Source organism: Sminthopsis crassicaudata, chromosome 1 (assembly GCF_048593235.1).
Source record: "Sminthopsis crassicaudata isolate SCR6 chromosome 1, ASM4859323v1, whole genome shotgun sequence".
NCBI lineage: Eukaryota > Metazoa > Chordata > Mammalia > Dasyuromorphia > Dasyuridae > Sminthopsis > Sminthopsis crassicaudata.
In genome coordinates, this window is record NC_133617.1 from 51170593 (window position 1) to 51184053 (window position 13461).

General features: G+C 42.8%; 1 protein-coding gene across 1 annotated transcript in view; it reads left to right on the top strand.

Annotated features, from left to right (window-relative positions):
- Positions 1-377: 377 nt before the first annotated feature.
- Positions 378-13461, top strand: part of PGPEP1 (pyroglutamyl-peptidase I) — a 32618-nt gene continuing 19534 nt past the window's right edge. The window contains exons 1-2 of the mRNA XM_074302584.1: positions 378-527; positions 4254-4306. Coding sequence (XP_074158685.1) covers positions 494-527; positions 4254-4306 — 87 coding nt within the window. The 5' untranslated portion in view covers positions 378-493. The remainder of the gene's footprint in view (positions 528-4253; positions 4307-13461) is intronic.

Consider the following 13461-nt stretch of genomic DNA (forward strand, 5'->3'; position numbering starts at 1 on the left):
CTCTCCTCAGGGGCAGGGCCTCCCGCTCCGGAGTGCAGGGAGCCCCTGTTCTGGAGGCAAAGTGAGCGTCGAGGCTGCACTTAGCCGCTATCCGCGCAGCCCGGGGAGGAGCCTCCAGGGCTCAATTTTCCCATCTGTAAAATGAGAGAGTAAGGGCGCGGCCCGAGAGGTGCCCGCACGGCCTGGATGGGTAGGGTGGGGGCAGAGAAAAAAGGACAGACCCCACAGCTCCGCCAGAAAGGCGTGGGAAGGGGGAAAGTGGTGAGAACGCGCACGCCTAGTTCTCTGTCGGGGGCGCGCACGCCTGCGTCTGTTCCGGGTTGGGGCGGGGAGAGAAGGAAAGGGGGCGGGACACCGGGGCGGGGGCGGGGGCAGGGGCGGGGGCGGGCCGGGTGGCTTAAGGCTAGACCGCGGCGGAGCTCGGGCAGCGGCGGCAGTGGCGGGGTCGGGGTCCCAGGCGGCGGCCGAGTTGGAGGCTGTAGCAGAGTCTGCGATGGAGCAGCCGAAGAAGGCGGTGGTGGTGACGGGTAAGGGGGTCCCGCCGGGGAAGGGGCAGCGCTGAGGACACCTGACCCGCCCGCAGATAGCTGTCCCCGGGCTCGAAGTTCTGTCTCCCTTCCTCTCCAGCCTTCGCCGGCTGTTTCTCACAGCTGTGAGGGGGGCGTAACGCACTCTGCCCCCTCCCCATCGCCCCCTACCACACGGTGTGGGGAGGGGTCAGCGGCGACCTCACCCCGGGGGGGCGGCCCCTGAGTGACAGGATGGAGCGGACGGGGGAGGGGCAGCCTTGGGACTGAGTGACCGGCTCCTGCCCCGCTGCCGGGGACTTGTCCGAAAGTCGCCGGTCCCCACCCCCACGTCCCCGGAGTACAAAAGGAGGGTGATTTGTGGGGACGGAGGCGTCTCGCTGACAAATGAACTCCGGAGAATTGCTCCGTGCCCCCTCCCGCTGCCCAAGTTGAGACTGTGTGAGATCCGTGGGATGGGGGGCGGGGGGACGTGCGGCTATAGGCTGAAGGCGAGAGACTCCGGCGAGAAAAGTGGGAGGGGCGGGAACTCTGGCGTACCTGGAGCCCCGGGGCCCCGGGGGCAGCACCTGCCCGGGCTTCTCCAGCTGTCGGGGGCGGGGCGGCCGGAAAGGCTTTTTCGGTTTGGTTCTAGCTCACTATTGCAACCAGAATGAACGGGGTCGGGACGCTTTCTCCGGCTCAGGAGGATGCTCGGGTTCGCTCTCTGGGGCTGGGGGGGCGGAGGAAAGAACGGGGAGGGTTATTGTTGCAGTGGCAGACTGCTGGCTTTTATGGCACAACCTCGGCGCGTGAGGCGATGCCGGTGCTCTCCGAGGCACTGACGGGGTGCGGGCCCAAAGTTCCTCTCGGACGGGACGCGGCTCCCGCCGCCCTCGCGCACCCCCTGGTCCTTCTGCGCTGCAAACTGGGAGTGATCCTCTCCGTCTGTGACAGCGGTCCTGCGTGTCTGCAGCAGACTCCCCCCCACCGGGAGAAGCAGCACGAGTGCTACTTATGAATGAGTAAACTGACCGGAGACGGGAAGTCAAAGGCAGGAAACCAGCCCCGATCCTCCGATTTCTAATCTCGCTTACTTTCCCCCTTCCACGTGGCTTTCTGTGGGGATGTCACTGTTCCACCCATGGCAGAAACGCCAATTCCGCAGCGAGGCAATAACCGCATTTCTGTCTTTAAACATTTATCTCACTGCAAGGATTTTATGCAGTTTTTTGGTCGGCAGGGCCCAAGGTCACTTCTCTTGTGACTGTTAAAATCTTTTTTTGTTTGTTTTCTTACAGTATTTTGTGGGCCAAAGTTTAAAATTGAAGAAAGAATTGGTTTCCCTAAAATAAAGTGACATTAGAGTAGCTGCTGTTCTTAAGGGAGCGCTTGGGTAACAGGTGTCTATCTTGTCCCTTCCAAAGGCAACTGCTCACGGAGAGAGTGACAGAGGAGCAGCCTCTAGTGGGAAGAAGTCAGGAGATAAGGAATAAAACCTGAGATTCAAAATTCCCGTATTTTATAGGGAGTTGGTGTGGCAGTGAATTAGTCACTCAACCATTCCATACACCAGGCAGTTCTGTTTTTATTATTATTATTATTATTATTATTATTATTATTATTGTTTGTTTGTTCTGGGTTTTTTAGGCCTAATTTACAGAAGAGAAAATTTACAAAGTTTACTCATTAGGTGTTTCCACACTCCCCCCACATAGACACATACTGATAAAATCACACAAAGAGACCGAGTTATGAATGTTCCCCGACTGAAAATAAGGGCCCTCTCCAGGGATATGCACTTTTATTCCTGTAGCCATGTCAGGGTAATTAACGCTGAGCGCACAACCTGGCTGTGGGTAAGCCAAGGAAATCTCAGGCTCTCTGAACCTCATTTGAAGCGTCCAGCTAGTTAGAAGGTTAGAGTAGCCAGGTGAAAAAAGCTCAGGGGAGCTGGGTTTGAATCAGGAAAGGCACTGACCAGTTTGGCTTCAGCTTCTATATCCGGGTAAGGGGGGGGGGACTGGACTGGATTATCTTTAGATCTGGCTTTTTACCTCATTCTAAATTCTGCACCTCCAGTGCACGGCCTAGCCTTGATCAGATGATGAGAAGGCATGGGGGGTGGGGCGGGGCAGGTGAACTACAGTCAAGTCAGACATGACGTCAGAGACCAGCTTGTGTTATTTAGATGTGTTTCTTTGTTTTAAGAGAAGGTTCTAGCTGTGACAAGGGGCAGGTGGTACTGGGAGAGTTTCTAAAATAATTTTTAAAAAATTTATTATTAATTATATATATATGATTATACTAATCATAAATTATTTTAAAAGTAATTTCATGATCAATTAAGTCCTCAGTTCATCACATATTAATAACAGTAAATCTCTATCTAGTCCTATAAAATGGACTTTTCCTTTAGAATATTTTTGGATGTCTGGATAGTTATTTTATGCTCACTAGGCACTTCTGCATGCTGCATTTTGAATATATCCAAGTAACTTAATTTGTGTTGACATCAAAAGAAGGATAGTTCTATTGGAAAGCGACTTGTCTTTTGGTTATTTGTAAAAGCGAAAGAACATAACGTGGGCTGTTTTTGCCAAATAGTTCTAGCTTCTGGGAGAGCCACCAGCAGCGTCCTGTCCATTTTTTCTCATATTTTCAAGTTTGTTTGTAAGGGACTCAACTGCTCTTTCCTTGTCCCTCCCATGAACCCTCCACACTGCCTTTCTTGATTCCTTTGAAGTATGGTGCTGTGCAAAGAGTACCGAACTAAGAACCCCAGAAAGAAGCTCCGAAGTTTCGACGCTGCTTCTTACAGCCAGGTGACTTTGAGCAGGTGATATCCTCTCTCCAAGACTCAGGATACTAACCTTGCATTACCTTCCTCAGAAGGACCATTATTGGTTAGAAGAAACGAATCTGTCCAAATCATAAAGTGATACTCCTGATTGAATATTGTTATTTTGTGGGTTTGTTGTGGAAATACCGACCCGTTGAATTGATAAGTAGGACTCCTAAGGAAAAAAATGCCTCTTTTTATGACTTCTCTGCCACAAGTAATGGTGGAAGATAGTTCAGAGCCTATTTCATGATTCGGAGAGTGTCTATTTAGAAAGCCTCATTTCATTTGCTTTTGATTTGGATGAATTTGATCATTTGGGGGAGCTGATTAAAATAGAGCCATAATTAGGGTGGAAAGGGATCTTGGCAGTCATTGGGTATGACCCCTTTCATTTTACAGATTGGAAATTAAGGCTCAGAAAGAGAGAAGACAAAGTTCATTAATTACAGACCCAAAACTGATAGTTCACATTTCTATAGCACTCAGGGTTTACAATTAATTCACTCTCCCTACAAGAACCCCATGAGTAAGTGTTATTACTATTTGCCTGCTAGGGAATCAGATTAAATGATTTGCCTGTGTGGTCTCCCAGCCATAAGTGAGATGGGTAGGCAAGATCTGAATCCAGGTTGCTGATCTGAGTCTTCAGCTCTTTCCATTACCTCTGCCTTAATATTCTATTCCGATTATGATTTGTTTCTCCAAAATCCTCTTTTGTTGTTCTGTTATTTCCTGCCATCTTTTTGGGTAGACACACATTGATCCTGTTCTTGGGAAAGAGTCATTGACCTGCTAAGGTGTTCCATGGTTTTTTAAGGGAGACAAAGATACAGTGCCCTGTGTCCTGTTGCTTGGGGTGAGAATGATTGCATCCTCATGATCTTCACCTTCTTTGCTTGCAGGATTTGGCCCGTTTGGAGAACATACAGTTAATGCCAGCTGGATTGCTGTTCAGGTAATAGTAAACTTTCCCATATGGTGTATCTATGCAAATATGTTCCCTTCACCCTGAAAAAAGAAAAACGTGCCTGACTAAGAGGATCTGCCATTAAATAGTGAAGAATTTCCTTGGAGAGCCTGGAATGGGTTGTAATCCTATCCATGCAGTTTGTGATTTTCCTTATTAAATCTTATGCAACATGGAGGGGCATTTACTACAGGTTTTGTCTCTTGGAAGTTGGCCTGTGTTCTGCATGTAGGAAGCTGTGCCGCCAAGGGCAGGAAGCAGTAGCTTCAGGAAGCTAACATTCTCGACCTGCCACGTTCGCAGTCAGAAATGAGTAGAGTTCATTCCTTGGAATGGGCAGCCACACACAGTGTTTGTTTAAGCGCCTCTGTGGGAGACTTTGAGGTATCTTTGTTCCACAAGGATGGTTCCCCAAACCAGTTTTGTGCTTTAACCAACTTGCCTGAAAAGTGGGCTTAATAATGATAAATAATGGAGGCAGGGAGGGATAGTAGATAGAGGACCCAGCCTCAGAGGTTGAAGATCTGGGTTTAAGTCCCATCTCTGACACACAGTGCCCCTTTTGTCCCTAGAAAGTTACTTAATCTCTCAGCATTCTCACCCAAAGGATGTCCAATTGGTGCCTAAAATAAAATTAGGAAGTATCTAACATTACATAAAAATACAGTAAAACACAGATAAGCCAATATGTGGTGTTCTAAATCAACATTTAGTGGCCCTTGGTGACCTCATTTATGTTTGTCCCTACTATTTAAAGAGCAATTCTTTAAGACTTGAAATTACAGAGAAGAGGGTGAGCTTCATTGGGAGAAGGATTTCCCCATCTGAGAATTCTGTATTATAAAGCACAGATCTGGTCACTAGCCTCCTATTAATCATGACTTTGGATAAAACTTTACTTTGATTAAAACTCTTTCCCAGCCATTATCTCTAGAACATGGAGTACTGATTAAGAGAGTTTATCTACGGCTCATCCTCCCTTCCTCTATCAGTCCATGCTATCCTAGATAAATATAAAGTTCTATGTTTATCTTCACAAATAAAATCTTAAGGGAGAATTTTCTGTTCTTCACAATGGAATTTGGCCTTTCTTTCCTGTCTCATACCAGAGCTCTTCATGGGGATGCAACCTATCTTTGTTTAGTTGAAATATGGTAAAGATCAGGCCCAAGATGCCTGACCTACCTGTTTCACAGTCAAGCTTTGGCTGTTCCCTGGAACACTTTGCACCTCTGATCCTGGGCTTTTAGGGCACTTAAGCTCCCTTTTAAGTTTCCAAGCTTAGCCCAGCCTGGGGAGAAGAAGAATCTTTGAAATGTGGAAGGATACACCCCGGCTTAGTTGGCTCAGAACAACTGTGGACTGGCTCCTGCCTAGCAGGTTTAGTCCAGCTGTCCTTAGCCCAAGGTCAGCCTGTGCTGCCAATACCCAGTTTGGGGTAAGAAGTGTTAAGTAGGATGGCACCAGAGAGACAGTTCTAAGTTTGAGTGAGAGAGAAAAGAGAAGGAGATAGCAAACATCTTCCTGCTTGTTATCCAAACCATATTCATGGAGTTTGCTGCCAAAAAACATTTTGCTCCTAACTTAGGGGTTTCCATTCTTCCAGGTCCCACGTAGGGACCTTGACTGTGGAGAGATCTCAAATCTGTAACTGATTAAAAATCAAAGTTGCCCAGTCTAAACATTGGTTTTTGTCACCCTTCTCTCCATCAAGCGATGGCCTTCTTTCCTCCAGTGTTAGCTGGGTGCCCAGGTAAGGAGCTTCTCAAACTCCGAAATCTAAAAGGTTCGAACAGCGTGTTGGAGATTTGCCTTTCCTAGCTAGGTTCCCGTCCCAAGAGCCCCTAGACAAAAAGGAACAGCATGTCTCTGAGCCCGTGCACGCCTGGCATTGTGCGAGCTTCAGACAGGGGACTCGCGGAGCTGCGCGGACACAAAGACATGTGTCTGAGTTTCTGAATCCCAGACGGTGTGATCTGCATCTTAATAGAAGAAAAATCAATTAAACAATCTTTGTAAACCCTTGCTAGCTTTGGGGCTAAGCTAGTTCTGGTTTATTGCATCTTTTATTATCCTGCAACCAGAGGATAAAATTCTTCTCCCAACCCCCATCTCTTTAGCCCTCCCCTTTCTAAGTTTTCCACTCTGTGTTTAAGTTTACAGAATACACATTAGCCAAATGGTTTATTTCTAACCAAATACGTTCCCCCAAAAAACATTTTGTAACTGATAGCTCATATTTTCTTTCTGTTTGTGCAAAGTTATTTTGATAAGCAGCCACAGAGTCATCTACACCTGCTTTGAGGAATATGGCTCATGTTGTTGACCATAACGGCAGTGACCTCTATGTTTATATGATATAAGCCCTTGTTTAGAGGGGGTTTAATGTTTACAAAGCGCTTTCTTTATGAGAATCCTGTGAGGCAGGCTACAGTAGGATCATCCCCATTTTACAGTGGAGGAGACTGAGGTTCCCAAATACTCTGTGAGGTGGCCACTGTCACACAGCAGAACGCAAAACCACCGCCACTAACTTCCGGTCTTCCTTTGCTCTTTCTGAATACCTTTTTACCATTTGTAAAGAACTTTTACATCTATTATTTCATTTAATACCAACAGCTCTTATGACATCAATGTGATAAATAAAATCCCTGTCATCTAGTAGATGATCACACTCTCAGAAAATAAATAACTTGCTCACATTAATGTGATTAGTTATAACCGAGCAGGAGCTCTGATCTGGTTCCAAGCTTAACCTTTAATATTAAGATTTCTGCTTGTCTGCCTCGAGCAGTTCTTCCGAGGAGGCACAGGATGTTCTATGATGGTGAAATCCCTTTCTGTCACAAATGTGTGTTTTTGTTTTTGTTTTTTTTTCTGAGTGCTCAGCTAGCACTCGGCTCCATGTGTGGAGTGAACTTGTGCCGTGGTGCAAAACCCCCCTCTTTCCCACGGGCCCCATTTGGCTGTTGGGTGTTTGGGGCACTGAGGGGTGACCCTCTTGTTTTCAGGGTGATGGCCTTCTCTTCTGCATTATTCATGCAGGCAGTTTCCTGTTTGCACCAGGTCTGATAGTTCTCTAACATGGGGGGGTGGGCATGTGGATGCTGCCTTAAGATGTATAATTCATCGTAGACTCAGGTGTGTCCTGTGGACTGTGAAGCTAATTGTATCATGTGGCCAACCTCTTGATGTGTTTCTGCTTGAGCCGGATGATGAGGAGATAAGGTCAGAGGGCATTTTGACATTCCCAGGGACAATTGCTGTCAGGGTGTCTAGACAGACCTGATAAGGATATTAAAGGCTGACAAAGAGGCCCATTGTTGAGGGGTCAGGGAATCGGTCAAACATGTTCGTTTTTCTATATTTGTCAGGTATACAAGGCAAGAGACAATAAGATGTCTGGGGGCCAGAGGACTCCTTTTCACTCCTGAATAGCAGTGCGTGTGCACTCTATTTGGTAAAATGTTATTTTGATTTTGAATTAGTAAAATTGTACTTTATAGAATAAGCTAAGAGAATGGTGAGATTCGATCTTAATTAGAGCTCAGTAGAAGTATAAAAGCAAAGGGCATCACTGTCTACTCAGGGCTTTTGAAAGGGGAATTTTAAAATTGTAATATGTGAGAGCTAAAAAATGACCTTAGAATACATTAGTCCAACTCCCTCATTCTGTAGACTGGGGAACTGTTTTGCCCAAGGTCACAAGGTGGGTTAGGAGCAGAGCTGAGATTTGGGATTTATTCAAGTTTGGTTTAACTCCAAGTGTAATCTTTCTCTCCTATCTGAGGAGAATACAGAATATTCTTAAAAGCTATCTATTCTGGCTATATCAGCTTCTTTTGAACATTCAGATTCTCTTTATAGGATGGTCTAGTAATGTATCAAATTTTAAATCTCCCCTTTAGGGTAGAAAAACATGGGGGGGTGGACCTAGATCCACATTGAGGAGATGAGCTGGCACTTAAGAGTCTATTTCTAATGGTAGATCTTGAGGTATTACAGATACTAATCAATAGAGCAAGCCTTTACTATCAGCGAATTCAGTCCCAAAGCACCAGCTAGTCATTAATCATGGCTGTTGGTCAGTACTCCAGTCCTATATAAAATGCTTTAGTCAATTACTAATCGTTTTGCTTTACCAAATTTTGTTTTAACAAGAAAAAATTAACATAAACATACAAACCAAAGAAAAGTATATTCCCCTCAAGAAAAACTTGGAAAAGTGTGTTTTTGTTTAAAATTGTGTGCCTTAACTCTAACTAGAAAGTATCAACTTTGCCTTTGTATTAAAGACCTACTATGTGCTCAGTTTTGAGGATATAAACCGGATAGTATTTTACCTGAGGTCTATCGTCATTTAATGCCATTTTTAATTTATTTACATAGTTGGAGTCAGTGTGTATGTTTTCCATATTCATGTTGTTATCACTGTAACCTAATGCAAACATGAATGTATAGAATCAAAGAAGCATAGAAATGAAGGGATCTCCAAGATCAATTTAGTTTCTCCTTCTCCCCAGTGCATAAATTCCCCCTGTAATCTCCCTAGCAAATGGGTATATTACTTCTGTCTGATGATCCAAGTCTACCATAAATTATATAACTGAACGCATAATTGTATTGTCTGCTCAGGGTTGTCAGGAGGTAAGACTTACAGCTTTCTTGGCACCCAATTAAAGAAAATCCAGCATTTGAAAGTTTTACCAAAGTGGGATTGCTCCCATTACAGAAACATAGATTCTCAGAATCTTATTGGACCTTATAGACCTTCTGGGCTCTACTCAGAAATCTCAGGAAGAGAGCTTTGTTTCCCAGAACCATCCAGTGCTCCCTGATGGAAAGAGCTTTTCCTTGCAAACCAAAATTCTACAATTTCTACTTATTGCTCTGTGTTCTGCCTTCTAGAGCAAAGCAGAATGAATCTAATTCTGACCCCTCCTCCACATCACAGAGCTGGAAATACTTGAAGCTAGCTATTTTGGGATTCCTCCACCTCCCCTCCATCTTCTCCAGACTAAACATTCCCAATTCACTTTAACTGATGCTCATATGGTATGTGGGGCAGGGTCTCTAGGACCCTCATTGCCACCCTTTCTCTTCTCTGCATAGTCCTAGTTTGTGAAGGTACCTGCTAAAATTCTGTACTAAAAACTGAACATGCTGCTCCAACTGTAGTCTGACCCAATGGAGTTCTGAATTTTACAAAAGGATTTTTTTTTCAGTAGTGAGCTCTACTCCTTTCTCCCTCCTTCCCCTTGTATCTCTCCATGCTTAAGAGTGGCCTATATGCAATTTCCACTAGGAAACAAGGTAAAGAAACTTAGATCCATAGAGTCCAACAGCAAAAGCTTCAGGAGTCTTTTAGCACAACTTCTGGAGCCTTAGAGGAATCTCCTTCACACTGCTCTCTCAAAGAGAGGCAATCACAAGGCTCCAGCTGACCATTTACAGTAAGAAGGATCTCTCTAGCTCAGAAGGAAGTTCATTTCATTTTTTTTGGCAACTCAGTAATTAGGAAGTATTTCTATTGAATTAAAAACTGCTTTCAAAACTCAAAATGCTATAGTGATAAGTACCTCCTTTTGTGGTAGATTATTTATAAGATAAGAAAAAGAAGATCTGAAATTCTGATGCAAGTCAGTTGGAAAATGTAATTTGATTTACCCAGAACTTTGTAGGAGCACATCTATCGTGTAAATTCCAGTACATCTGTGCTAACCAACATTCCTTACCCTGACCTGATATCCTTTGTCAGCGGTTTTAGGCCCTGGGCAAGTGACTCTTTGAAAGTCTCTAATTTGTGGTGAGTGTGTCTAGTTGTACCACTGAGTAAACATTCCCAGTTCCTTTCATTTATCCTAGCTTTTTTGTCAAAAAAAAAAAAAAGATGAAGTGAATGACTTACTTAAAAAAAAAAAAAGGAATGTTAATTTTAGAGGAATTCCTACTATGACTTCTGTAAATGTTTATTAATTATTAATGTTAATAATATAATCAATAATATATTAATAATTAATATAAAAAACCAATATATTAAATATATTATGTGATATACACAATATTATTAATTATAATTATTAATAACTACTTATTTTTGTACACAAATAAACTTGGATATAGTATTATGGAAATACCAAGTAGCACAGAATTTTTAAAAACATTTTTTTGTTTTTGATGTTTTAAAAAAAATTGAGTTTTAAAGTCTCTCTTTTCCCCTACCCATTGTCAAGGCAAGCAATATGATATCAATTATACATGTGAAATCATGCAAAACATATGTCCATATTAACCATGTTAGCATAGAGTTTAAGAGAAACTAGAAGGAGATGATTTTTTTTCTCATCAATTTTTAGGTCTAATCCAAAAAATGGATTAGAGAAGCAATTGTAAATATTTATCAGAAGCATTTAAAATTGGAATCAAGAAAATTAGAAAAACAGAGACTCTCACAATTGGATGGGACATTAGTAGTCATTTAGTTCAGTGCTTCTCACTTTTGCTCTTAGTATCTTTATGCTGTTAAGAATTGTTGAGGATCTGTCCAAAAATTTGTTTATGCAGGTTATAAATGTCTACTATATTCAAAATAAAAATTAATTTTGAATTTGTAGAACCTCTGCAAGAGTTTCAGAGATCCTCAAGGTTCTCTGGACCACACTCTGGTCCACACTTTGAGAACCACCATTAGTCGAATTCCTTCCCCATTGAATATATCTTCCATTAGATATCTTGTACAAGTGGTCACCTCGATTTTACTTTAATATCTTTAGTGTTAAGTGTCTGACACAGTAATTAGATAATAGATGTTTATTGATTGATTGATTGTTAATAACAAGAAGCCTGCTCCCTGGGAGAACAACTCATTCAATTTTTAGTAGTGCTAATTGTTTAGGAGGACTTCTTCACTTGACCTGTACTTAGTGATCAAATGCTATTGTGGTTATGATGAACCAGTCTTGCATCTATGCCCTGGAAAGCCCACAAGGCCAGATAAAGAACTACAGGTATTAAGTCTGGGGAACAGTATTTACATTTATCAGGTAAGAAGCCAGGAAAGAGCTTTTCAATGATTGTCATTTTTGTCTTCTGATATTTATATGCAGGTCTTTGACATTAATGAGAATTATGTTTTTAGCTGTGAATAAATCAGATGCTGAGTTCAAGATTGGAAGATTATTTTTGAAAAGTCTTTATCTAATTGCAAGCCAGTCTGTAACCACAAGATAATTCAGATATGTATGACTGCTAGGCTGGGAATGCTTCACACCGAATTTAATGTTTTGTTCCTGTTGCATTGTGCTCTTTGGGCCAGAGGCTGAGTGAAGCAAGCCCATCAAACAGGAAGTTCTGGATGATTGCAGGTGTCAGTCCAATTAAAATCCCAAAGAAAGTTTAGGCAGATATACTCCCAAGTACAGATGGGATCAATAGTTTTCTGTGCTTTAGAAAAGCAAAATGCCTAATAATGTCTTACTTTACATTACTTTTTCTTTTTATCAGTCAACTTGCATTTATTAAGTGCTTGCTGTATGCCACGCACTGAATTAAGTGCTAGGAATATAGACAAAGGTATACAACAATCCCTAGTTTCATAGACCTCACAATCTTATGAGGGAACCCAATATGCAAGAACCTCTGTAAAAACAAGGATAAATTAGGAAAAATCAAGAAAAGGAAAGCACTAGAATTAAGAGGGAATCAAGAAAGGTTTTTGAAAGATGTTGGAATTTATGTGAGACTTGAAGGGATGCCAGGGAAACCAGGAGATAGAAATAAGGAGGGAGAACATTCCAGGCTTGAGGGACAGCCAGGTCAGAGGTTGGAGATGGCGGTCGTGTGCAAGGAGCAACAGCGAAGATCAGGAGGATAGGAAGGGTCTAGGTTATGATTGTCTTTAACAGCCAAAGTAAGGACTTCACGTTGCTGCTGATCAGGAGCCACTGGAATTAATCAAACAGTATGGTCAAACCTGTGTTTTAGAAATCACATTGACGGCTGAGTGGAGGATGGACAGTGCAGTAAACAGGGTACAATAGTAGTTGGTGTTAATAGCATTAAAGAGGAAAAAAAAGGGCTTTATCATAAAAGAGAAACAGGAAGGTAGAAGTTGACAACTGGTTGGCTTTAGGAGGTGAGAAAGGAATTGAAGACGACTTAACTCTACCTGCCTACAACCTTTGGTCAAGTCACTCAAAGCCTGGGAGACTGAGGAGGATGGTTGTGTTCTTGAAGAGGAGACACAGACTGGGGCATAAAGTGAGAGGCTGGAGAATGGAAGTAGAGATCTGGTCCATCTCCTTCATTCCCAAGTGACTGACTAAACAGACCCAGAAAGGAGGCAAATGTCTCTGTCAAGGTGGGTCACGCTTTTATTCTGGTCCCTTCATAGATTTAGAAAATGCTTCCTTTCTATGGGTTTTGAAATTTTTATCCATTGCACTTTTAAATTTTTTTTTTTTGTCCATTTGTTTTTAGGTTTTTTTTGTAAGGCAATTAGGGTTAATGAACTTGCCCAGCATCATGTGTTAAGTGTCTGGCACTCTATCTAGTGGGGATTTGAAATTTTTAAGTGTCATTCATCATGAGTTTGATTTCTCCAATTTTCACCAATTTCCATAGAGGGCTGTTCATCTTTGAGCTTTGGCAAGTTTGTTTTTTTCTCTTCAAAACCCCATATTCTTCTCTTCCTCCTGCCTTTTGGGCTCTCTGATAAGTTAAATCATTCAGGCCTACAAGCAGCTCTCTGATGTGAAGTGTGTGGAGCTGGAACACAGAAGTTGAGCTAGAAATGACCTTAGAGAGAGCATCTAGTTCAACCCTCTAGGAAGTAAGGAAATTTAAGACCCAGATTGGTAAAAATGACTTGGCCAGAATCATTGGTTAACTACCAGAATTTTGACATCTTATCCAATGATCTTTTCACTTCTGACATCCAAGTTCAGAATTTTGAGATGGGGGTGGCTAGACGGCACCAGCCCTGCATCAAGAAGACCTGAGTTCAAATCCAGCCTCAGACTCTTAACACTTTCTAGCTGTGTGCCCCTGGGCAAGTCACTCATACCCAAATGCTGTCCAACAAGTAGGAAGGAAGCAAGGGAGGGAGAGAGGGAGGAAGGAAGGAAGGAAAAAAGAGAAAAAGG